We start from the raw sequence: 27681 nt of genomic DNA on the forward strand, positions 1-27681 counted from the left end.
TGCATTCTATAAGCATAAACTCAATGAAACAAATCACAATTTTTCAATTTTAAAAATCTTTTTTTAATTCTGTAAATAATCATCCTTTAAGGGTTAGTTTACCCAAATATGAAAATGCTGTCATCAATTACTTAGTTTAATGTCGTTCGACACCCGTAAGACCTCCGTTCATCTTCGGAACACAAATTAAGATATTTTTGTTGAAATCTGATGGCTCAGAAAGGCCTTTATTGACACCAATGTCATTGGTGTTAATGTCAATGACACTCGACCCATAAAAGGCACTAAAGGCCATCTCTCTACAGTGGTTCTACAATCATTTTATGAAGCGACTAGAATAGTTTTTGTGCACAAAAAAACCCCCGAAATAACGACTTATATAGTGTTGGGCCGTTATGAATCACCGCATTGATTCACGATTCGGATCGTGTGTCAAAATGCCAAACTGCTGAAATCACGTGACATTGGCAAAACTTTGTTTTGAAATCGGCCCATCACTATGTAAGTCGTTATTCAGTATTGGGGGTTTTTTGCACACAAAAACTATTCTCGTGGCTTCGTAAAAAAATTGTAGAGCCAGTGCAATGAGATGGACTTTTTAACAACGTCTTAAATGCCTTTTATGGGTCCTGAGAGAGGAAATTACATTAGTGTCAATGAAGCCCTTTCTGAGCCATCGGATTTCAACAAAAATATCTTAATTTGTGTTCTGATGATGAACGGGTGTCGAACGACATTAGGGAAGTAATTGATGACAGAATTTAAATTTGTGGGTGAACTAACCCTTTAGTATATTTAGTCAAAATACCTTTACAATAATGTAAAAAATAAATAAATATAAATCTCTCTCTGACCAGATCTACATTATGGGATAGATTTTTTATTTTTTTATTTTTAGAATAGCTCTCCCAGATCCATTTCCAGGGTCTGGGGCAGTTTGATTCATGCTGTGCCCACAAATTAATTTTCCATAGGTCTCACTTTTAGTACTCCCTTGCTACCTGTCAGCTAGACAGCAAAATAAGTACCTGTAGAAGCTGACAGGGTTTTCCATCCCCTGTGGGTCCCACTGTGACCGATGTTGGGTTGAACTGAGTGGTTTGGGGTCCAGCGCCTGCACTATTTTGGCACAGCCCTCTTACTCCCCACTCTTGCAGGCCACCCCAGGGTCCAAGAAGTAAGAGGTGTTCGATCATATTGTATCCATAGGTGTAGTGAGCTGATCCAGGCAGGGGCAGTAGAGCAATATCACGCTTAATTAATGATGGGACTCCTGGGAAAGGTCTTGCCTCACACTTGATCTCTGGTAGAGGAGGAGACTCTTGTGAGGGTGTGCATCCATTCGTCTCCAGCAAGGGCTGTTCACTGTGCCCCGGGGCTGCTGTCTGCTCAATGATGCTTCTTCACACTAGGGAACAACAGAAGCAAGAGGCATTGTAGCAGTGTTGGCATAACTTAAGACCACACTGAGCATGTGAACAGATACACACACAACCACACATTGTCTATTAGTGGTAGCTGTTTTTTCAGAAAAGGTGCAATCATCACCCTTGACAGAGCAATAACAGGAGCATCAATACTAATAACTGCAAGCAGCAGCATACTTTTTTTCAGCTACAAGCTTTTTCTTCAACCTGGGTGTCTTATAGACACACTTGTCGGAAGTTAGAGGGCACATTCCTTCTGTTATCTCTCCTTCATCATGGTTCTTGTCCTGCAGTTGTAGTGCAGAAGCTCACTTGTGACATATGACCCCTTGTCAAATGTGAACATGAATTCTGCTTCGGTACTGAGGTGTTAGGGCACCTACTGAACAGACTTGAAAAAGCTCTGAGGGAGCATTTGATTGATAGGGAAGAGAAAGATGCATTTTGAGTGCAGTACAATGAACTGTATTGCCCAACAACCCAAGCTTAATAATCCAATTCTCTGAGATTCTCATCAATCAAAGCATGTCTCTGTCTCTAAGTTTGTTAAAGCAAAAGTTTAAAATACACAATTTAAAAAGCCAGATCTTAAATTTTATCATCTTTGTAGTGCACGGTCCTCACTGAAAGCAATTTATTTGCTTGATTTTCTGACACAACGTAATCTATGTCATGTAGGCACCTTTAATCATTGCAATCGGACACCTGCAGACAGTTATGAAACACATGATGGTCTTTATTTGTTGTTGGATTATGCTAGATTCCAGCTCCAAGCATTTAATTTGGTTTAGCCGTTTACGTCACCTCTCATCATCCGCCTCCAAACTGAATGACTAATTCCAGTGATTTCAGCTACATGCTGTTTTAACTATGTGTGAGTCATGGTTAAACCTGCAAGCCCACCAACATTAGTTGCGCTAGACGACTACTCCATCACCACTGCATCAAATCTGTTGAGGATGTAGTCATTATCTGATTGTGCAAGTCTTGCATTTACAGGAGAATAGCAGTAGGGAATTCTCATTTCCAGCAAAAAGACTGTGGCTTACACTCAATTACTGTAGTTAATGTAGCTGACTGAATATGGCTTGATTGTTTGCTGTTTAAGTGTAGGGAAGAAAAAGGCAGAACGTTTGGGTAAAAAGCAAATTGTTGAGTATATAGTGATGATGGAAAAGGGAAAAAGGGGGATGAAAAATAATGTGACAATGGAAACACAAAACTCTCACATATGTATTTTGTAGTTTGACATGACAGTGGCTCAGCTGTCAAGTATTCACATGCATTACTCAGGTAAACGTATAGATACTAGGGTTAGGGTTTGTGACATGACAGTGGCTCAGCTGTCAAGTATTCACATGCATTACTCAGATAAACGTATAGATACTAGGGTTTAAATAGACTTGTAGAAGTAGAAGTTGAAGCATCAACTAAAGCTTTTTACTCAAGTAAAAGTGTAAAAGTAATGTTTTCAAAACTACTTAAAGTATAAAAGTAAAATTTATGTAAGGGAAAATTCCCTTAAGGGGACAGTTCACCCAGAATGGAAAATTCTGTCATCATTTAGTCACCCTCAAGTTGTTCCAAACCAAACCGAACTCTGGCGCTGTTGACTACCATAGTGTGTGTATGTGTGTGTGTGTGTGTGTGTGGGGGGGGGGGGTATACTTTACTCCAGTAAAGTATAGATACCCCAAATTTCTACTTAAGTAAGGTAACAAAAAAAATAAACATTTTGTTTGACGAAGCATAATCTTTTGAATAATCTTACGAATATCTATTGATTAAAAATATGACTTCTGACCTGTAATGTTGCCACAATCATAATCATGCACTATTTGTTCGTCGGCCAGAGGAGAACTGGCACCCCGACTAAGCCTGGTTTCTCACATGTTTTTTTTTCTCTTTTTTTCTCCATTATGGCTCTGAAGGAGTTTTCGTTCCGTGCCATCATTGCCTTTGGCTTTTGGCTTGCTCAGTTGGGGACATTTAAATTTCATCTGACCTGCCTGCAATGGCACTATATGACATTTGAAATGAGCTGATGACATCACCGTTTTCACCTGAGCAGCTGTATGGCTAAATCAAATTCTTTTGCATTATCTCTTTGTCAACACTGTGAAGCAGCTTTAAAACAATTGGCACTGTAAAAAGAGATATACTGGATAAATAAAGGTGACGACTTGACAAAGTATTTGTTCTTTGTTACCTCTGGCAATCATGTAAACTCATGGTGAATTGAATGTAATGATAATGTTGAATAGTTATGTATTTTAAAATATATTGTTCCTGTAAGTAACTTCAGTGTAGTTAGGTACTTTATTTTTTTACAAAGAACACTGTTCTTACACATTTTTGTCTATTCAAGTCAACTTTATTTATATATCGCTTTTTTACAAAAGCTTCACGGTGTTAAACAAGAAAATAATAATAATAATAATAATAATAATAATAATAATAATAATAATAATAATAATAATAATAATAATAATAATAATTCATTACATTTTATATAGCGCTTTTCTAGGCACTCAAAGCGCTTTACATAGAATGGGGAATTTCCTCAACCACCACCAATGTGCAAATAATGCAACAGAATATGATGCGACTGTGTAGCGGCTCTGGAGAAAACGGCTGGAGAAAAAGTCATCTAGCTAATTTCATTTATCATAGTGACAATGTGGGCATATCAGAAATTTAGTTGATGTAGTTAATTTAGTTTAGTAATTAAATTTATTTGGATATTAAGTTGAAAATGTAGTGTCCCCAACTGAGCAAGCCAAGCCAAAAGCTACAGCAGCAAGGAACTAACACTCCATCAGGTGGCATAATGAAGAAAAATAAACCTTGGGAGAAACCAGACTCAGTCAGGGTGCCAGTTCTCTTCTGGCAAAACAGGAGTATCCCTTTTGTAACCTTTCCTATGGACAGTTTAATTCACAGAGGGTTATTAATAAAACAGTTATAAAAAATATAAAAACACTACCCCTTATAGTGGGCTTGTTCATTTGATATCTCACAGACACCTTTCACTTCAGAGCATTCTTATTCCTCTGTTATCCTTCTGCCATTGTATGACTTCAAGATGTAGCTGATTCATAGGAACTCATTCCCACCGTTTGTTGTCCCTGAAGCCTGAACCTCATTGCTCTATGGCTCCGCAGTGGCTGTCTGCAGATATTCTCAGAGCGTGTACATTAGTATCATGTAAAGGTCAGCAGCAACAAGGTACTTGTTTGCATGGTAATTTCACTTCACTTTCTTTTCCTCATGCTGCACAGATAGATGCTGGGTGCATTGGGATGGCTTGGTGGTCCCAATTATGCGAAGGTGGCAAATTAATCTGCTCATCACAAAAGCACAGTCCGGTCAAATAGTGTGCTGACATGAAATTTCGATAACATGTTATTTTAGGGTTCAGTTATTAACTATTAACTATATTATAGTTAATATAGCGTGCATGCTATATTATAGTTAATATATTTGCTTATTAGCATGCCTATTACTAGGATATTGGCTGTTTGTTAGTACTTATAAAGCACATATTAATGCCTTATTCTTCATGACCTTATTCTACATCCCTTGATATACCTTATACCTTAAACTATAACTTAACAATAACTTAAATGCTACAAAAACTACCTTACTAACTATTAATAAGCAGTAAACTAGGACTTTATTAAGGCAAAAGTCGTAATAGTGAACATGGGTTTCCCATACTAAAGTGTTACCAAAATTTCTATGTAGTAATATACTTTTGTAAACTATATGTTTTACGCTAATATACATTTCTGTGTGCAATAATCCCTGCTGTGCTGTAACATTGTGTGGTAAACCATGCTGGACAAGACATAAAATGACATGGTAACACTTTAGTGTGGGGAACACATATTCACTATTAACTATGACTTTTGCCTCAATAAACTCCTAATTTACTGCTTATTAATAGTTAGTAGTGTCGTTTTTGTAGCATTTCAGTTTAGGTATTGGGTAGGATTAAAGGGTTAGTTCACCCAAAAATGAAATTGATGTCATTAATGACTCACCCTAATGTCATTCCATACACGTAAGACCTCCGTTCATCTTCGGAACACAGTTTAAGATATTTTATATTTAGTCCAACAGCATATCCAAGTGTATGCACACTATACTGTCCATGTCCAGAAAGGTTATAAAAACATCATCAAAGTATGAAAAAATATGTCCATATGTGACATCAGTTGTTTATTTAGAATAAATCTCTTGAAGCATCGAAAATACATTTTGGTCAAAAGATAACAAAAACTATGACTTTACTCATCATTGTCTTCTCTTCCTTGTTTGTGTTCAATCCTCAAATTAAGATTCAAATGGTTAAGAATCAGTGAATCGATCAATGATTCGGATAGCCAATGTCACATGATTTCAGCAGTTTGGCAGTTTAGCACACAATCTGAAACATGAATCAATGCGCTGATTCACAACCGTTTGAATCTTTATTTGAGGATTGAACACAAACAAGGAAGAGAAGAAAATGCAGAATCTTTTTTGTTATTTTTGGACCAAAATCTATTTTCAATGCTTCAAGAGATTCTAATTAACAAACTGATATCACATATGGACTACTTTTTTTTTTATTATTACCTTTCTGGACATGGACAGTATAGTGTGCATACACTTGGATATGCTCTAGAACTAAATATAAAATATCTTAAACTGTGTTCCGAAGATGAACAGAGGTCTTACGGGTGTGGAACGACATGAGGGTGAGTCATTAATGACATCAATTTCATTTTTGTGTGAACTAACCCTTTAAGAGATGTAGAATAAGGTAATGCAGAATAAGGCATTAATATGTGCTTTTTAAGTTTTAATAAACAGCCATTATCCTAGTAATATGCATGCTAATAAGCAACTAGTATAATAACTGAACCTTACAATAGTGTTACCAATGACACAACCCTATCATTCACTGATCTGCTCCCTACAATCTGCTCACATACTCTGATAATTAATGGGTTGTAGGACTATTCATTATTTGTATAATTGTTCAAAAAATTGATTACATCTTATTCTGTTGCATAGAACTGAAAAAAGAATACTATATTGATATTTAATATTAATGTATTTTCTGTCCAATTTTAATGTGCTTTTCCAATAAAATTGTGGTTATTTTATTGGTTTGTATTTTTTAAATTCAGTAGGCTATGATTTAAAATATAAAATTTGAATAAAATGTCTCATATTAATACATATAATATTTAATACTGCAATTTGTCATTAATTAAAGTTGTTAACTTTCAAGCCTAGCATTTTACAAATTTAATTATCTATACTAGAATATACTAATAAAAATCCTTTGAAGCTATTTAACTTCCCTAAAAAACAAAATTGCCCCCAAGGCTAAGTAATTAATTTGTATCTGTAGTAGTTATATCTGCATTACAGATACACAGACACAATATTGCCAATTATTTTGTTGATTTTTGCTCAGTGAACAAAACCATTTAAAATTAAACAACATTGCTGAATGTCCTGGGGGATCTCCTCCCATACCCGGATCAGGGCATCAGTGAGCTCCTGAGCAGTCTGTGGTGCTACTTGGCGGCTTTAGATGCTCTGATACATATTCCCAGAGGTTCTCAATTAGATTCAGTTCTGGAGAACATGATGGGCCGGTCAATCACATCAGTGCCTTCATCATCTAAAAACTGCCTACACAATCTAATCACATGAGGCCGGACATTATCATCTACCAAGAGGAACCCAGGGCCCACTGCACCAGCATAAGGTCTGATAATGGATCTGAGGATTTAACCCAGATACCTAAATGCCTGGTACCGGCAATAAGGCAACAATTGGCTAGCTAGTGGAGGTCTATGCGATCCTCCAAGGATATTTCTCCCCAGTGATGAGCTGTGAGCACAGGTCCCACTAGAGGACATTGGACCTTCATGAAGTATGTTTCTGGTCAGAAACCTGCACACCAGTAGGTCATTTTGTAGGACTCGTTTTGTTGTTCCTCAACAAATGAGCAGATACTTGTCCTGGTACTGAGTTGTTGCTCTTTTACATCCCTGCCCAGATCTCCCTGTGTAACATCTCCGGCTATCTCCTCCATGCTAAAACTGCACTCTTAAAAATAAAGTTTCTTAAAAGGTTCTTGGGCAGGGTGTGTGGTTCTATGAAGAACCTTTAATGTCCAAAGAACCTTTCCATAGCACAAAATGTTCTTTGTAGTGCAAAAGGGTTCTTTAGAATAAAAAAGGCTAGGTTAGAATAAAAAGGGTTCTTCAAAGAGCCTTTCACAAAACTGTTCTTTGAGGAACCAAAAATAGTTATTCTATGGTATCACTGTGAAAACCAACCCATTTTTGGTTCTTCCTGGCACCTTTATTTTTAAGGGTGTGTGTTGGGAGACACACCAAACATCCTGGTGACAGCAATTATGGATGTGCCATCCTGGAGGAGTTGGACTGTCTGTACAACCTTGATTGGGTTGCAGGTATTGTCTCATACTACAGACAGTGACAAGGACCCTAACAAAACCCTAAAAAAAAAGAAAAAAATCAGTCAGAAAGAATAAGGAGAGAACAATTGTCTATGGCCAACACCTGCAAAATCATTCCCTTTTGGGGGTTGTCTTGCCTTTGTCTCTCTGGCGCACCTTTTACACTTTAATTTGCACCAAAGGAGATGAAACTGATTCACAATCACTTATGCTTCCTAATTGAACAGATTGACATCCCTGAAGTTTAAATGACTTGGTGTTATACTTTGATGATTAAGTGTTCCTTTATTCTTTTTGAGCAGTGTCTATTAGACCCCTGCACGGGCCTCAAATCTAGGCCCTAAGCCAAGACACTGAGGCCCGGCCCATGTCCGACAGCTTATCAAAATTCTCAAAAGTCCGACTGGAGCCTGTTTTTATTTTATTTTTATTTATTTTTGTACATTGTTGCAGCCATTAAAATAGTTCAGTTTTGTTTTAATGTCAAATTAGTTATATTTTGTTCAGTTTCTTTTTTTTGAGTTAATTTAGAAAAATGTTAAGAGCATTTTTTTTTTTTTTTAAGTGGTGACCAAGTGGCCAGCAGCCGACAGTGAGTTAACCACATTTGATTGGTTAATTTAGCCTCTCAAATCAACTCTGGGCTTGTCTTGCTTATAAAATCCACAGATATAAAACACTTCAAGCATTACAATGTTAGTTTAATAATTTAGCCTACTATTACCAGCTGTTACAAATTTCTACTGGAGGCGAGGTTTGGATGAACCCCAATGCAGTTACTTTTATTAAAAACTTAACATAAATCAAAATCATAAACATAAAACAAAGACTTGGAAAAAACAAACTAAAGACTTGACTAGACTTAACTTAAATAAGCTTGACATGAACAAACACTCACCGACAACAGGTTACATTGACAATAACAGACAAAAACTATGGCAAACATGTGGGCTTAAATACACAAGGGCTAATGACAAGACAAGGGACACCTGTGAACAACAATCAACCCATAAACCAATGACAACATGGCACAGGAACATGAGGAACACATGACAGTGAACATGAATACCTTAAGACATAAAACATGAGCCAACACCAAAACACCCTGTGTTCCATAGCTGGGACGGGCCTGGGAGCGTGGGCAGACCTAGACCCCGCGGGGTGTGTGGACCTGGAACCCGAGGCGTATGCAGACCTGGACCCCGAGGCGTGTACGGACCTGGACCCCGAGGCGTAGATAGACCTGGACCCTCAGGTGTGGACAGACCTGGACCCTAGGGCATGGACATGGGCGTGGGCGGCCTTGGCGGTAATGGCAGTTCAAGGAGCCATGACGGCAGAGGCAGTTCAGGGGGCCATTGTGGTAATGGCAGTTCAAGAGGCCATGGCGGTAAATGCAGTTCAGGGGGCCATGGCAGTAACGTCAGTTCAAGGGGCCCCAGCGGCGTGGCCTTCATGGCCTCGATGTGCCCCTTTCCCCCCCAAAACATTTTCTTGGGGTAAGCTATGGGCTTGTGAGCTGAAGCCTGTACATGCGCTGCAGTCGGAGCGGGCTCTTGGCAGACTGGAGCGGCCTCATGGGCTGGAGCCGGAGCAGGCTCATGGGCTGGAGCCTGGACAGGGGCTGGAGTTGGAGCCGGCTCATGGGCTGGAGCCTGGACGTGGGTTAGAGAGGGCTCATGGGCTGGAGCCTGGACGTGGGCTGGTGAGGGCTCATGGGCTGGAGCCTGGACGTGGGCTGTAGAGGGCTCATGGGCTGGAGCCTGGACATGGGCTGGGGCCTGAACGTTGGCTGGAGCCGGAGCGAGCTCATGGGCTCATGGGCTGGAGCCTGGACGTGGGCTGGTGTGGGACTGTGGAACTCCTCTTCCACCACTCCCACAGTAAACAAGGAGCCACTCAGGACCAGGGCATGGTCGATGTAGTCCACCAGAGTCCATGTAACATGGCTCTCAGGCATTTAGGTAATTTAAAATGTCACTACGAAAAGGCGGTCGCCTAGGGTGCCAACAGCTGGGGGGGCGCCCCAGTTATATAGTTATTTCATATATATTTTATTATGAATATTTCGTAGTTTGGCTATTTCGAGGCATTATGATTAGTTGCGATTATAGGAGTGAAGTCGCCATGGTGATAGTGGCGCTGCTGTAATGAGATCATGTAGAGGGCGGCAGGGAACGTCGTCAACCGTGCTTTAGTTTCATCATCATGAAAAGGTCAAAGCCATCAGTGGCTCAGTATCGTAAAAAGAAAAAAGAGGAAATATAAAAATTAAAGCGAAATATACAGGTATGTTAGCCTACTTATTGGTTACTTGTTCTCTACTAAGCTGGTCGCTCTATCATGACGTGGAGCAAAACATTACACTGAATATTAGTAGCCTACTGGACGGACCACACGCCATCCTCATTTATTTTAGATGCAGAACATTATAGCATAGTTAATTTGAATAAAAAAACATTACATCAGAGATAGCTGTTTAGTGTAAATTGATCAAGTAATACTGTCATAACCATGGGCGTCACTTGGCACTTTTTTATGAACTTATGCCTCAGCATCCCCTAAAAAAAATACGTGATTAACCTTTAAAACATATGAAACTGGCGCGAGGCTTCAGCTGCGGCTTCATCCTGTCTTTTAGTCTTTGTGTCAGTGTGTTCTTCAATCCGCAGCAGTGCCGAGTGACATGTTTTTCAAGCTATTGTTATCTAATTTTTTGGCCTTCAGAACATCTTAAAATACACATATGTAGATCATAGAATTCAACATTTTCTTGGGGGAGTATGCCCCCCAACTCCCCTAACATTTGTGATCTCAGTGATAATAAACCTAGCTTCATTATTGGATTAATGCATGTACAATATGGCCATCAAAAAAGGAAGGACATGAATCTTGCCTAGGGTGCCAGAAAGGCTAGAAACGGTCCTGAGCGCAGTACATCTCATTGTTTCTTTTAATTAATAAAATAAATAAAAAAAGAAGGAGAAACCTAAAAAGAGCCCGGCCCTGCGTTTTAGGTTGAAGTGAAAATTGGCCTGAAGTCCGGCCCTAGGGGCGTAAAAAAAGTCAGGGCCTAGCTCGGGCATAAATGCAGGGCTCTAGTGTATATACGTAGCCCACTCACCTATGTTTCTCAACAGTTTTCAGTAACCCTCCTCCATCTCCTTTCACTTGCCTGGTTTCTATCCTTACCAGAGATATGGAGGGAATACTCTGGGTCCTGGCCAAAATACTGAGCTAGGAGCCCTCTCCTCCGACAGCACACCAGAAAATCATACTACTTCACTGATCTGTTTTGTCAGTGTGAACTTGTAAGTGTGAACTCATAAACGCAGGTGAATGGCATGATCATTTATACTTTTAGAAACCATGTGTGTTTATAAATGCTTTAGAATCATTCATATTGACAATGTCCTTCCATTTCTGTATGGGCCTTGTGTGGGTCAGTTGAAGTAGATGTGATTGGCAGCCGTGGAAGGCTGAATCTCACATTGTGCTCTCTGAAAGCCCCTTTGGGATCAGACTCCCTGCAAGATCAGTATTCAAATCACCACTGCTCACATTTGGCCACTCAAGCCAGTGAGAAGATGACAGCAAGTATGTAAGCAAAGGGTAAACACACTCATCTCTTTCTGTTGCTGTAATGAAACATTTCAAAAGTGATTTACTATCTGAACACGGCTACTGTCCGGACAATGGTTCATAAGCTGGCGGATGTCAGCTTCAATTAGCTAATGAAAGAGATGGGTTTTTTCCCACTTTTCAGCATTTGCATTCATGTTCAGAGTTACAGGTTGTGTTCTGAAGGTTTTTCTTGATGAAGGAAGATAAGATTTTTGTTAAAATATTATGGCTCTAAATACAAGACGACTAGCATGGTCTACATTTACATTTTTTATGGTTTGAAATTTAATTTAACCCCCTGGACCTGAAGACCACGTCCTCACATTTTTGCTGGATTTTTCCTCATCTGTCATTTTTGGCCCCACAGACATGAACAATATGTCAGCAATACGCCTCCAGCCGCTCGTTTTTTTTTTTTCCGGAAAGACTCAGTACAGCCTTTCTTTCTTTTATAAATATAATAAAACTAAAGACTTTTCGGAGATATGAAGGATGCAATACTACTCTATAGGTAATCAATACTACTCTATGGGTAATCAATACTACTCTATGGGTAATCAATACTACAATATTACATTCTGATTTCAATAATGAAATGTGTGACCCTTATTGTAAGGTGTACACCATTACATCATTAACTAATGTGTTACTAACATGTTAGACTCTTTAACATGACTTACATTAACAAAGCATTTATTATTGTGGTTTGCTTTAACCTAAAAACATGAGCACATCCGTTAGACAGTGAGATACTGTATACTTGATAATAAGGTTCTAAAGAACTATTACTACATGCATTGTTTAATAATGTTGATAAGGTACACAAAAGCATTTTTACCTTTAGCGTGAGATGGTGAGTTAGAAATGTTCATCCTTAGTTTGTGTCAACTGCTACATAAACGTAAATATGCAATACTACGCATCAGGGTCTTGATCACTCTGTGTGGGTTTATTCTGTGATAACAACCGGCTGGATGTCCAATACCTTACTTAACTAATGCTGAACAGAGGTGTTGTTCATGATTAGTTCATGTTAACTAATGCATTAACTAATGTTAACTAATACAACCTTTGTAAAGTGTTACCATGAAAGGATACTCAGAACTCAGAGAAAACTTGTCACACAGACACGACATGTATCTCTTTATAAAGCTTGAAATTTCTACTTTTAAATGAAGTCATTTATATAAAGCACAAATATTCTCTGGTTATGTAATCCGTATGAAAACAGCGAGAGGTACAATTTCTCAAGCGAAGCTTAACTCCTCATTAACTGTGACCACACCCACATGTGCGCAAAGTGATTCACATGCAAATCGTCTAAGAGGAAAGAACACAAACCTTTAAACGCCCCCCATCACCTCAAAACAAAGAATCAGGTTCTTTATTCTATTGATTTTGATCGAGCTCTGAAGACACACTTGCACGTTAATCTTGGATTTACCTCAGAATAAGAAGAATGTGATTTTAAGGTAAACCATTTCGTCTCACTTATATTAGCATTATTGATGCATAAACTTCACATTTTAGGCTACTAGTTGAACTATTGCCAGACTAAAATGTGTGAAATCAATGGAAACATGTTGAAATATTATTTTATTTTCAAATTGTAAAAATATTTCACAATATTACTGTTTTACTAATTTGGATCAAATAAATATGGTAATAAGTCTTGGTAAGCAGAAGACTTTTTTTTAAACATACAGATCTAAAACTTTTGAACGGTACTGTAGGTCTAAAATCTATGTAAAGAAAATGTATTGTCAGATTACTTCTTTTAAATTATACGTGATTTTGTGAATAAGCTACGAACAATACTTTCAATCATTAATCTCCTCACATTCATTATAGTTCCCTCTTTCACATTCCTCATTAATATTCAGAGGAGTTGTCTTTGATGCCTCAGCTGTGAATCTCTGCATTATTCATAAGGATACACACCCTCCTCGCATAAAGCCATTCTAAATAAGTGTCTTACAAAAGTTAAATAACTATATTGTTTTGTATGAATGAGTGACCAAAATGGTTTTCACATTGTTTTGAAGAAAAACTCTAGGCAACAACATCCAGATCTGAAAAGCCTTGTGAATAAATGTTTAAAGTGTGTTAGATGGCCTTATTTCAGTGATTTGACATTTTAGTTTTTCAATAAATATGCATAAACATTATTTTCTGTATATGTTTGTGTGAGGGTACAGTGAGGGTTCCAAAGTCATATGATCATCTGCTCATCCAACTTTTTTGTGTCTCAAATCTCAAATTAATAACCCAGAGTTCAGCATCAGCAGAGAAATCTGTCCAATCTCTTCTTCTGGGATAACAGACTTCTCTATAATCCTTGTTGTCCTCTGCCTCTCTCAGCCCTTTCTCTGTCCTGTGGGTCTCCATCCAGACTTCCCTCTGCATCTCCATTACACACAGAGCCACACACAGTAACTGGATGCTTCATTTTTTCCTGTCCTGATCTAGGGCTGTAATTGAAACATCCTGTTTGGCTCGTGTCGCTCTCTAATTTTAGTCAGTGAGTCTCAGCACCATGAGGGCAGTTCTGTAGGACTGTTTGTCACTACTTCTCTGATGACCTTGCACACTGCAGCAGGGGAGTGATTAAAGATCAAGGCCAAAGACCATTTCCTTTGCCCTGGAAGATAAATGGCCCTGTTTGAAACTGCCTGCAATGGCTTGGAACAATTAGAGTGTGCTGGAGGGAGATGTAGGCGTGTACTGTGTTTGAAAGAAGGTGCACAAATACATTTCACATCCCTAAAATCAAACATTTTTTCTCTTTGACTTTTGCACTCCACATAATTAATAATATCCTGATCATGTTATTAATCAATGCACATAAGTACACAGGCAAAACACAGTCTCATTACAGTTATTTAACATTTTGGTAAATTCAGATGAATTCATACAACCTCATTTGTACTTTTTCATACGACCTGCTCACCTCTGTGGTTTAGAGGTGGGGTAGTAGTTTCAGCTTCAGACGGCATGCCACTGGACCATTGACTGAACATATGATGCATAAGGCACACACATTGGGAAACGCATCAGGAGTTTTAAAGTCATCATTTGATTGGTTGAATTATACAAGATTACAGGATGCCCATGTGTGTTCTTTAACTGTCCTCCTAAAAACTAAGTTGTCATGACTCCAAACCATGCCATTGTGTTTACAACTGTGACAGTGAGGGGTCAACTAAATGGCTGTTATCACAGGGACATCGAATTTACATTTTTACACACCTGAATATGACGATTCAGACATCTTCTTGGGCAGTCCTTGACCAATGAAAGCTGCTATGGAGTCTAGACGTTCTGCCGTCAGTGTAAAGGTCTGGCTACGCATGACTAGGGACTTTTTATTGTAAATGGTACATTTTCAATAAAAATCTGGTAAAATGTGTAACGTTACATTATGTGTGATTTAAATAATATAAATCATGTTTGTTTGTTTCGGGTTTTTTTCCTGAAGGAAGACATCTTGATATAGCCGATTGTTTTGTAGTTGGAATTTCATGAATGCCTTCACATGGAAGTACCAAGGAAATTAGGTATTGTTTTTCTCTGGTTCTTCCATCCAGAATTCATAAAATAATCTTGACTTTAGAAGACAAATGCATCATCACCAAACTCAGCAGATTTCAATATTAGAACTTTTCCAGCCAAAAATATGTTTGGGGTTGAGGAATGAAGAATGAATTTTGCAATGCAGCTGATTTATTTTAATTTATTTACTTTTATCAAGTGCACACCATTGGAACCAGGGAACATTGGTCAAGAACATTGCCTAAAATATCTGATACAATGCTTCATTACATCTACCATGCAGTGTTATGTATTCAAACTCCTTTAGGACACTCAGTGAAGGTGACATTAGCCAGACAACAATGCATATCATTCTGATCTTGCTTTTTCTTCCAACCGTCCCAGAAGAGAGGTTTGAGCAAAAAGAATTGTGGCAGGCCTTTGACAGGGATACAGCCTGACTACATCGATTCTTTGTAATACAAGCTTTTCTTGTGTCCGTCTGTCAAAGCCAAGATCTGACATGATAATGCAGATCAGAAATGACCCGATCGAAACAAGTGCTTCCGTTGCTGAGATTGCTATCTTGTTGGGAAAGACAGAGCAGTAGAGTCAGAATGGATATTTGTTTCTGGATTGCAGAGGTAAAGGTGAACATTTGAAACAAACATTCTACAAGTTAAGTAAATGAGGCACAAGGGTGTCTGGCTATTCCCAATGATTATATCCTCCACCTACTCTTCATTATGGGTAGTAAAGACTGACGTTAAAGAAATAGCTGAATATTTTTGATGTACTGATGGCACATATTCACCAGAGTGCTCCTATTACAGGCCATTAGAGCTATTAGAGATGACATGACCTCTTAGCCATGGCGTTACACAAACTCTATCACTTAAGACCACTCAGAACATTCTGGAACACCTCGAGTCTAGTCCTCCATGACTTCATCAGTTCTCAGAGAGAATGGGGAAATGCATGGAAAATGATTTCCACTCAAGAAAGGGAATATTCTGCTCCCAAAATAAGTTTTTGTATTGCATGGAGATTTTGTGACAAAATTGGATTTAGCCAGCTGTGAAATCGTTTTTTGTCAAATATGCCTGCTAGGGACTGTAGATTTGATGTCACTGCGAAAACAGACTCATCATTGTCAAACATACTGTAAATTCTATGTTATACCCTGACACCTTCCCATTTTATTTCCATTTTGGAAGAATTTTGTTGTGAGCACTGCAGATGTTCTCAAGAGATAGTCTGAATGAAGTTTGCTTTATGTCGATGAAGCATTCCCTTTACATTTTAATACAAAACTCTACAGGTTCACTTTCTTTTGATATTGTTTTATTATTCCAAATGTACATTTGCACATGTAATGCCTATCTATTTATGTCTATTTTCTATAATGTCTATCTATAATTTATCATATGTTATTTTATAGTATTATAAATATTATTAGTATCATTATTTATAATTCTATAAAATAGCATATACGATAAATAGACATTACTTGTCTATTTGTAACACATCTTAAGATGCATTGTAAGGTCTCATGAACAACCACAATTAGAATACATATCTATTAAATGTTATACAAGTAAAATGCATTAAAATGCAACAAGCATCCAAATGCAGCTGTAACAAGGAATCTTCAAATATTAAAACACATTTTAACTTTGGTTACAATTACTTATGGAAGGATACATCAATCAAACATAACATTATGACTAATATTTTGTTGGCCCCCCTTTTGTGCGATCCATCAGTGTTATATTTGTCTGCTATGAGATAGCAGATGTCTGTTCTGCTAAACTATAGATGTAAACATTAACACAAATTGTTTTTAATAAATTATTGTTAAGAATACGCTTTACTTACACACAATACGATTTGTTGTCCTGCTGCCCTGATGGAGTTTTGGTTCCTTACCACTGTCGCCTTTGGCTTGGCTTGCTCAATGGAATTTGTATGGAATACAATATATGGAATTTGATTTAGTTGTCATCACAGACAGTATATGGGGCATTAGTGACATTTAAGTGGAGTTCTGTCCTAACAGAAATCATTTCTGAGCTGTTATGGTCTGGTCTGGACTAGCCTGTCCTCTGACACCACTTCTGCAGCTGGTCATGCACGAACACATCTGTCAAGTCTCTTCTGTGATTTCACAGTCCAGGAAACTGTAGTGAATAGCACTGAGAACCGTGGACCCTCTGGTCTTAAGGAGGTCCATCAATGTCACATCTGCTGGTAATGTGACTGCATCACATCTGTATTATAGTAACTGTCGCTTGGCTGGATCAGTCTGCTGTTATCCAACACAATGACAACACTCTGACAGTTTATTTGAGGATGAATTTCCACGCTGGTCCTGGCTGATCTAGCTGTTGACAAAATGTAGCTGGTGCAGCTCCCTGATCATCTGCTAAAATATGTTCAAACAATTACTGGTCAAATACTAGCCCTAACATCAGACAGAAATCAGTTTTTTCTTGACACAAAGGAGGCCACTTTAAATTCCAACCATTAATTCTAGCCCAGTGCACTTCAAACACACTGCAAAAAATACAGCTGCCAACAAGCATTTGCATTCAGTGCCTGTCTGTTCGAAATAAGTCTGCTTCAGCAGGTATCAATTGTCTGTATTCATCATTCAAAAAGGGAAATTAAACAAGGGGCCAGATTTACAAAACAGGGAAAATTAGTGTGAGAGCGCAATTCCATGAAAGTGCAGATGGTAGAGGACAGTTCTGCACGTGATCTACTGACATGGCGCAGATGAATGAACATAGATGCAGCTGATTTATTTCCATAATGACCAACATTATGGAAATGTTAGCATCTGGTTTAGCATCTACCTGTTAGCATCTGGTTTAAGACATGCTTTTTTGGGGGCACTAAATAATGCCGCAAACACCAGTAAATGACCGCAAACCTTTGTAAATCACCTTGCGTGATTAATTTAAATACTCTTCTCCGATAAATGTTGCGCTTGAAAAGGAAACACCTACAAATACACTCCTGAACAAAATCTTAAGACCAGGGATTCATTGCAAGTTTTACACATTTCGCACTAGTGGATCATAGCCGGGTTGTAAGTGCTGCTTCAAAATGCCAAAAGAAGAAACAGGAGCAAGAGACAAAAAATAGAGAGTATAGGCAATTTATTTAAAACTGCATTTAAACTGAAACAGGCCGTTCATCAGCTGATCAAAAGTTTAAGACCATAGCCCAAAAATAAATCCACAACCATACTAGAAGTGTCAAAAAAGGATTCAGTAGTGAGTAGCCACACCGTTCTTGTTGATCACTTCAAAAGCTCGTTTCGGCATGCTTGATGCGATTGTTTCCAGGAGGCTGGTGGGAACGTTGCTCCATGTGGTGAAGATGGCTTCAAGAAGGGCATCCACGGTCTGGAACTGACGTCCATTTTTGTAAACTTCCCTTGCCATCCATCCCCAAATGTTATTCTCCTGGAAGAAGTCCTTCGTCAGACGGGCCCTCGGTCAAGAGGGATGCCCGCTGCAACAGATCCGCATAGCCAGGTGCCGTTTGACGCCCCTGCACAACCTGAAGCTCCATTTTCCCATTGAAGGAAAAAGCACCCCAGATCATGATGGAGCCTCCTCCACTGTGCCCTGTAGAAAACATCTCAGGTGGAACATTCTTGTCACGCCAGTAACGTTGGAAGCCATCAGGACCATCCAGTTTAATTTTTTTCTCGTCAGAGAATAAAACTTTCTTCCACTTTTCAATGTCCCATGTTTGGTGCTCCCTTGCAAATTCTAAAAGGGGAAGTTTGTGTCGTGGAAGATGTGGCCTTTGAAGACGTTTTTGTTCTTGAAGCCCTTTCTCTAGCAGATGACGTCTTATGGTTATTGGGCTGCAGTCAGCATCAGTAAGGGCATTAATCTGGGTTGAGGATCGACCTGTGTCTTCACGGACAACACGTCGGATCCTGCGGCTCAGTGCAGGTGAAATCTTTACTTTTTTGTCCCATAACTCTCAGGATTTTTTAAGAAATGTAAAATGACTGTCTTACTGCGTCCAACCTCAGAAGCGATGGCGCGTTGCAAGAGGCCTTGCTTGTGCAGCTCAACAATCCTGCCACGTTCAAAGAGAGAAAGTATTTTTACCTTTGCCATCAGGAGATCTTGACAGTATGACTGCTTGAAGAACAATGCCATGAAAGCCATATTTTCATAATCTCTATAATAGGATATAATATAGAAAACAGGAATTAATAGGATAATTTCCAAATTGTCCTAAATCCACAAGGGTGTGTTTAATAAAATATATTGGGTTATTTAAAATATTTTAAAAACATGATTGCATTAATAAAAATATGGTTACACACCAATGGTAGATAACATGAACAATGATCAGCCATGAATATGCACGATGTGACTTTCTGCTGAATTCTACAAAATTATTGTCAAATAGGTACTGTATGTTATTTATTATTTTACAATTATGACTCAATTACCTGATGCATTCGACACACAAGAAAGCATGCATACAAGGGACACACCCATTGTAGCATTCAATCTAGATGAAAGTTCATAAGCTCACATTGCCAGTGCAAAGTTCAGAAACTTGAACATAATTATTAACTTAAAATATGATTGATTGGTAGTAATATAATGCCACATGGATAAATCGCATTAAGATGATAAAATAACGGGGACACTATCATACCAGCATCCCAAAAATATATATTTTAGTGGCCAGTTTTTCTGGTAGCCTATTTTTAGCAGCCTGGCTCACTGCCATGCTTATTTGTATACTCTAACACAAGATCAATGAAGAGTGTCTGAGATAATAATCTGTGCTAATCCCGTTGAAAGTGTCTCTCACTCAAACTATGAGCACATTAGTACAAATGTACTTATCCAGACAGCGTCTTCTCTACCTTAGTATATTGGCGCTCTTCTAGGCTCCAGCCGAATTCTTTTTCATTAGCCTGTCAAACTCAATAATAGTTAAAGCTCGTCCTCTCACCCGGCACTGCAAACTCAATCAGTGCTATGATTTCATAACCCTTGCTTTGTGACAGGGCTTATTTTATCGAGGCACCAATCCACTCTGATTAACAGGCTCTGCATGGATGTGGGGTGAAATACAACACTGCCAGAGTGTCTGGGCTGGGAGAGAGCAAGAAGGCGGGAATAAGTGTGTTCATAAATCAGAATTGTGGAATAGAGGAAGGGGGGCCAGCAGAAGGCGAGCGTCCAGAGACAGTGATTATCTGTGACGGCCCTCGAGAAGCTGGAGATGGTAGACGATGTTTGAAGAGTCAGCCACCATAAATAAAACCAAATAGAAAAACAAACCTGACATTTCAGTCCCCAGTCTGCTGTCCTTGAGAAATAGGGGAGAGAAGTAAAGTCTAATGCTTGCTCCATGATCCTTTTTGTGTTGGTAGATTTGGCTTCACTTAAATGTTTGTTCTGTTTGTTTTGTCTTCACACGCCTCTGGCTGATCCAGCAGACAACGGATGACATTGTGTCCTCCGCAGAATGTTCCAGCGATGACGAGGATCTGGAGGAGTGTGACGGGGGACACACAGGTGGGATGGGTGTGTTATGGTTGTGCTTGCTTAAACTTAGTCTCTCACTCTCTTATATTTGAGTTCTCCCTCTCAAAGCATCACCCCCATGAGAACCCAGTGTAACTTCAAAAGTGGCATTAAAAGCCATTTTTTTCAAAGCATTATTGAGATATTCAGTGGTCCCAAAAAATGCAGTACTTGGACATTAAATGCCTGTATGTTGAACTGATTTGAATATAAAATATCAAAGCAAATGGCATCTGCAAACAATTGATGCTAGATATTTTCTTAGGAGATACTTCTCTTTTTCAACCCCTTTTTGTGATAACTTTTAAGACAAAGTAATTTGACTCCAACTCGTTAACTGTGAGCATATTTCTGACTTTCAGAAAGTATCTGTTAATTACTTATATTTAATAAAGGATATCATTAAAATGTTTGAACCTAAGTTGATTTCAATATTAATTTCTATTTTGGACACTACATTTTCAACTAAATATCCAAATAAACTGAATTAGTAAACTAAATTATATCAACAAAATTACTGATCTGCCCACGTTGTCGCTATATGACAATTGAAATTAGCTGGAGAACATCACCGCTTTCTCCAGAGCGGCTTTACAGCCGAATCAAATTCTGTTACATTATTTTCCTGTTAACACTCTGAAGCATGCTTTGAAACAATTGGTATTGTAAAAAGCGTTATATAAATACTTTAATTAAATATGACTTTAATTAAATATGTTTTCTTAATTTTGAACAGTATATCTATTGTTTTATTTTTTTAAAAACTTTATTGTTGCTTGAAAATTGTTATTCTTCCAATAAATGTCACTTGATTTGATATTTTGTAATCATTTGTGAAGTGACATTCATACAAGGTGTGAGTTAAGGTGTTACTTAAGTGTTCAAATACTTCTTGGGACCACTGTTGTATTGAATCCAAATAGTCTGTGAGCTGATTCTTTCTTAATCGGTTCACGTGCAGATGGTTTTGTAATAGAATGAAAAGAGTCGTAAGAAATTGGCCTGTTTCAGAGTTACACTTGATTATGGGGCTGAACGTCACTAACATGGTTTTGTGTTTATACTAATTTTGTCCTCTCAGCAATCAACAGAGAGCCAAACTTTATGACAAAAGTACAAAATTAGTATCAAACTCCATGTAGTTCACTTTGATGCTTCAAAATGTATCAATCCTGTATACAATGGATTTCTTGCAGTGCGTGTGTGTGTGTGCGTCTTTGACAGATGATACATTTTGAGATGTTTACAAATCAAATGAGAATAATGCTTTCAGCATAGAGATTTCTGATGTGTATCGGACTAACTGCAACAGAAACAACTCCTCCTTCCTGTTTGTTCCTTTGTTTCCTCACCTTTTGAAGGCTTGCCTTAAACCATTTAATAGAGAACAGATATCTTCGAATTTCTGTGCTCACCTTCTCCACACATAGCTTATTACCTCAAGGTTAAACAAACATTTTGCACTGTATGAGTATAATGTATTAATTGGTACCGTCTCAAAGAGATTGGGATTCATATAACTCCTACCGTCAGCCATCACAGTACATGAAACACTGCTGTTGAATTTAATGCTTACGAGGCGAATTATGGATGCAAGGGCTATTTCTGAAAGTTTTAGTGGTCTGCCTGCCATCCTGTGGTCACCATAAATTTTGCCTAGTAAGAAATGTTCCTGAATCAACATATTGTTACATATATTATATCCCCCTAAAATATGCTTATCCCATAACTTATCCCTAGGGAAATTACAGGTGAATAACACTAATGTAGAAACCTCTAACCCTGGCTGTTAGCCTAAACTTTACATAAACAGTAAACTTGTAACTCAAATCTGATTGCTTAATTGCAATGTTGTTCCTGGATCAACAAAGATGTTGATCCAAGAACATAATATACTTGGTGGAATCAAGTTCACCTTCCTGTATCCATCTTTACTCACCTCTCGATTCAACGTGGATGTGATTTCACTGCATGTTCCTGAATAGAGGTAGGGATAAGGTTAGGACTAGATTTTCAGATAGGAATTTTCTATCCAGGATCCACTAAATAAGTTGATACAGGAACATGTCTTACTTGGAAAAATCAAGGTGACCCTCAACCAAAGGGCCTTTAATTGCTTCAAAAATACCTTCAGAACACTAATTAAGGCCCTTGAATTCACCTCAAATGACACTCTGCATTATGCAAAGCATATGTCCCGCTTTGACCGTTTTTTTTTAACCTCCCACTCCCAAATACACTAATTAAAACCGGGTTTTGTTTGCTTGTATTTTTACTATCTGTTCAGTCATAAAACAACCTCAAGCAAAAGCAATGTTTTATTATCAATGTGTTTAAAGCGTGTCATACCTGTTTACATGGCAGGCTAGAATCCATATGGTCCTTTGTTACCTTTGACTTTACAGATGGCCCCTATTTTTTTGTTTGTTAATTTTAAAGTGTATTTCTCTCAAACTTACAAGGTCACCCTGCTAATTATACATAGATTTACTCTGTGCAAGTTTTTAAACTTGATGGCAGACAGTTGTGTTTCAGAGAAATTCTCCCTAAGCGTTAAATCTTATACCAGCCCCAAGTCCTCTCAAATTCAGTGACAACAGGAAGTATGCTAAGGGACAGTTCCAGTGTTACCTTTCATCTTTTCTCATCTGACATTCGATACGAGTATACTTAGCCACAAACCACCACGCTCATACGATTTCATGTTGACACAGAAATTCACATCATCAGTCTGACCTTCACTTCAGATTTCGTGGACAGTTTGCATGTTACTTTTCTGTTACGTTTTGTTTCTGTTTTGGTTTAACCTTTTACATGTAGAAAAACATCGTCCTACTGTATCCACTCTTTGACATTCCATTCATGTGAATTTGGTTTATTTGCTGTATTTCCTAGCATTTTCTTTTTTCCCCCATTTTTTGAGTTTTTCTTTGATGCCCTCATCCTTCCATTTTCCAGGATTAAAGTTGATCCTCTTGTTTCATCTCATCTTGTGCCGCATGGAATTTTGGTGGTTGAAAAAAAAAAAAAAATGTTTTGTGCCATTAGGCTTAAAATTAAACATCCCCTCATTCTATACAACAGGAAATAAAAGGCAACAAAATCTTTTCTTGCCATCATATATTTTATTTATTATTTTTGCCTTGTGCAGGCAACCCCATTCTGTCTCAAGAAAGTTGTGTGAACGAATGACCCCCCAACATCGCCACCCACCCCACCCCTGATCTCATCTTTATTTCTGTGCCTTTCTGCATAGACATGTCTGTTTGAATGCAGATGGCATAAAAAGACTTTTATTGCCACAAAGCAAAGTATATCTGTTTTTCTATTCTATTTGTTGCTACTGATCAGTCGCAAATGTGGCATGCATTGACTGCAAACTAACTAATCCCCAGTGGGAGATCTCCATCATGACTCTTGCATGGAAGTTATTGGCTCCATCTTGCGTGCTTCTCCACCCATGAGTTTGCTAACTGGCTGACCGTGTGTGCTGATGTGCATATCATTTGTCTATGTGCTAATGTCTTTGTCCTTGAGTGTTCTGTTATGTTCTGTCTGATGTCTTGCTGATGTCGTTTCTTGTATTTTTGCACTCTGTTCTGTGAAACTCTTGAACACTTTTGAACTAATGGGAATTCCACAAAAAGGCCAAATAGACATTTACATAATGATCAGGAATAACCTAAAATTGTCTGATTCTATTGTTCAATATAGATTATAGGCATGACATGACATCGATTATCTGTTTTTCAAATGAAGCAGGGCTTCATTCAGTCAGGGCTTGTCAGGATTTTTAAACAAAATAGAAATCAATATTGAAATCAACTTAGGTTCAACTGGAAAAACATTCTATATGCAACATTTCAGCAAAACTATGCATTGCTTCTTGCCAATGTTGAACAAGTTACTCTAAAAAATAAATGAATTAGCAACTACTTATTATCTTCAGTGGTGCAATTATTAAGTATTACTGTACTAATTACTACATCTGAAAAGTATTGGATTACTTATTTATATTACCTATTACTAATTATTTTCTAAATCACATATCAACCATGTATAATGCTTATTCTTTAACTGACCAAAGTGTGTAAAGGGAGAAGGTTTATAAAAAGTATAAGCCTGGATTTAGAATTTTTTAAAACCTACTGTAAGGGAATAATATTTGTTAATTATAAAGTATTAAATACAGTCTAAAATAATGTTTTAAAGGCTATTACAATCCTGACAAAATGACAGTTTCTCACAATGCAATTTATTTATTACATTATGAACATTTTATTACAATAATAATGTAATTCTACTTTATGTGTAGTTTTTACATTATGTGCAGTTATTACATTATGAGTGGCTACACGCATGTTTAGTGTTATACTTCCGTTGGTTGCTGTACGTATCATGGCAGTTTGGATCTGAACTGGTGAGTGGTGCTATACAAGGTTAATAGCACTAAACCTAACTGACCCTAAATGTAACCATCAGTTTAAAATGTGACAATGTTTAACAAACGTGAGGTAGAACCACATTTGCTGAGGCAACCATCATAACTTGTTTCACAGGACTCATAAGTGCAATGCTGTGCCAGGGGATCTAACCACCTATACTATGTCAGAAAATACATATACATACATATAATATAAAGCCAAACATTCATATAAAGCTGATTATGTGATGCAAATGTCTAAATGTATTAGTTTACAAATCATGCAGTTTGGTAAAAGTGTTTTTGTGGTCATAATGGCATTGTGCAAGAAACTATGCAAAGTATTTTAGAGTAGAGGCAAGTTTTTCTAGTGAGCCTATGTTGATAGAAATTATAGTTCTCTCCACATATTAAACTGAGATTGAAAAGTATTTTAACATCCACACTTCAGTATTAAAATAATCAATAAAGGTCTTCAAAGCAAGACATCTGTCAGGAGAATGTGGAGAGGTGCACAAAGAGCATGGGACCCTAAGGAATCGGTCAATTAATCACTGGCACAGGCTGGATTTTGGTCTAATCAGCCCTATTGGGCTGACTATCACTTTAAAGCAGCTCTCAAATCAGTTAAATGTTGTTTAGCTGACACATTTAGCACATTTAACCATACAACAAATTGTGCAACAGACAGTGGTCGCCTGCCTCTGGCTGAGGATAATAGTTTAACACCTTGGATCACGTTGAGAGTCTTTTAAAGTAAAACTGATGTTGTGTCTGTAGGATCCCAGAGGTCCTATTGGGCTGTATCATATGAAGAAGTAACTGCAATCTGTGACACTCCAAGCCATAAGATCACTTACAAAAAAGACAAACTTTAAACTCACAAACTCACTTTAAAAAGACAAACTAGAGGAAACAAAACCGCAGCAACACATGAAATCTCAACACATACATGATTAACTGTAACCAATGAGGGCAGAGCTTGGTGCTGGGTCATTTGCCCATCCAAGTGCAGTCAGATACTTTGAGGATGTGTCTTAAAGCTACACTATGTAACTTTTCAGTTCGCTAGAGGGCGCCTATTCAAAAGGTGTAGTTTGATGACGCCAGGTTTGAGCTCAGAATCTTGGGACATGTGGTCTTCACCGCACAGCCAGTGAAAAAGATTAGGGCTAGGACTTGGGCAGAAATCATGTTCATGGATCAGAATATTAACATTACTGTGTAGTATGAAGCAGAGCTGGACCGAGTATTGAGGGAGCCGAGAAAGGCTGTTAGAGTAATTGTTAAGCAACACGGCTCGCGAACAGTGGGTCTTTTATTATGACGGGAGAGAGTCACGGAAGCCACCTCCACTTTTCTGGTCATTTTATGAGGTAATGCAGCTCTGTTTATCATATCAAATACATTTAAGTGTGTTGACAGTTATGTTATGACGTTACTCTGTGCGTTTGCTCAGTGGTTGCTGTGACACTTGGACTAAATGTAAAACATTTCTGCCAAAATAAAACCGGAAACTGAGGGTAACGCAGATATGATGCAATTGACAGGTGAGAGACTGTGACATCCCTCAGATGTCACAGTTCCTTGGATAAAATGGCAATTTTCTCACAATTTAACAATAGTTGGAAACATTTGGGATATTGTAAGAGCTCAACTGAACAAAATATATAACACTGGCTTGGTGGTTTTGGGGTGTTTTACTGCAAAATACTACATAGTGCAACTTTAAAGGCTATTTTTTGTATCGCAAGATGCCCTGCTGCTGTAAAAATACCTCCTCAGCAATACCTCCTCATACCTTCTCATTTCACACATTTTCCAGTTCTCATACTGCTGATGAGTTATCGGAGGCTGAGTTGAGGAAAACCGCAATAGTCGCAGGCTAGGCACAATGCATGGCTGACACAAAAGGATTTGACTGTGGCGTGCTTTCTGAACCACAGGGGCCAGCTCACACATACTCTTCTTTTAGGGGATCAGGCAGGTTTAGCCCCACACACCTGCGGCATTCATCGCTGTTTGGCTAGACTCAGCGAAAACAAGATGGCCACGGTGTTTAGGCATGGATATCTGTACCGAGAGAGAGAGAGAGAGAGAGAGAGAGAGAGAGAGAGAGAGAGAGAGAGAGAGAGAGAGAGAGAGAGAGAGAGAGAGAGAGAGAGAGAGAGAGAGAGAGAGAGAGAGAGAGAGAGAGAGAGAGAGAGAGCATTACTGTGAATGTCAGCTGTTATGGTTAATTTATTTTGCTTTGCATCCTCTCCACTCTAATAGTTATGTGAAATTATATGCTAGAGACATATTTAGAGAGCATTAACAGCTGAGGAAGAGGGAGGCGCTTCACATTTGTTTACAAGAATTAACTCCTGTAAGCAAATGCCGAGAACGCTGCAATCTAGCTAAGCTGAAGGCTTAATGCTGTGTGGAAGTGTTCGCTATGTAATGGAGCTTAGCCCAATGAACATTTTTGTCCTATCTCCATTCTGCAAAACAAATACAGTCCCCTAAGACAAGCACACAATGTTTGAGCTGAAATAAAACACTGTGAAAAAATTATGTTAGATTAAAGTATTTACTGAGACATGCCGGGGTCCTCTGTGGCACTGT

At 38.3% G+C, this 27681-nt stretch overlaps 1 protein-coding gene across 16 annotated transcripts in view; it reads left to right on the forward strand.

Moving 5' to 3' along the window:
• The window catches only part of nrxn3b (neurexin 3b), a 442510-nt gene that overhangs the window by 405807 nt on the left and 9022 nt on the right, over positions 1-27681 (forward strand). For 12 of the 16 annotated variants that reach the window (XM_067417365.1, XM_067417364.1, XM_067417360.1 and 9 more), the window contains one exon: positions 20561-20642. In XM_067417365.1, coding sequence (XP_067273466.1) covers positions 20561-20642 — 82 coding nt within the window. The remainder of the gene's footprint in view (positions 1-20560; positions 20643-27681) is intronic. The other 4 variants (XM_067417366.1, XM_067417361.1, XM_067417352.1 and 1 more) reach the window with 1 other exon arrangement.

Source organism: Pseudorasbora parva, chromosome 15, assembly GCF_024679245.1.
Source record: "Pseudorasbora parva isolate DD20220531a chromosome 15, ASM2467924v1, whole genome shotgun sequence".
Taxonomy (NCBI): domain Eukaryota; kingdom Metazoa; phylum Chordata; class Actinopteri; order Cypriniformes; family Gobionidae; genus Pseudorasbora; species Pseudorasbora parva.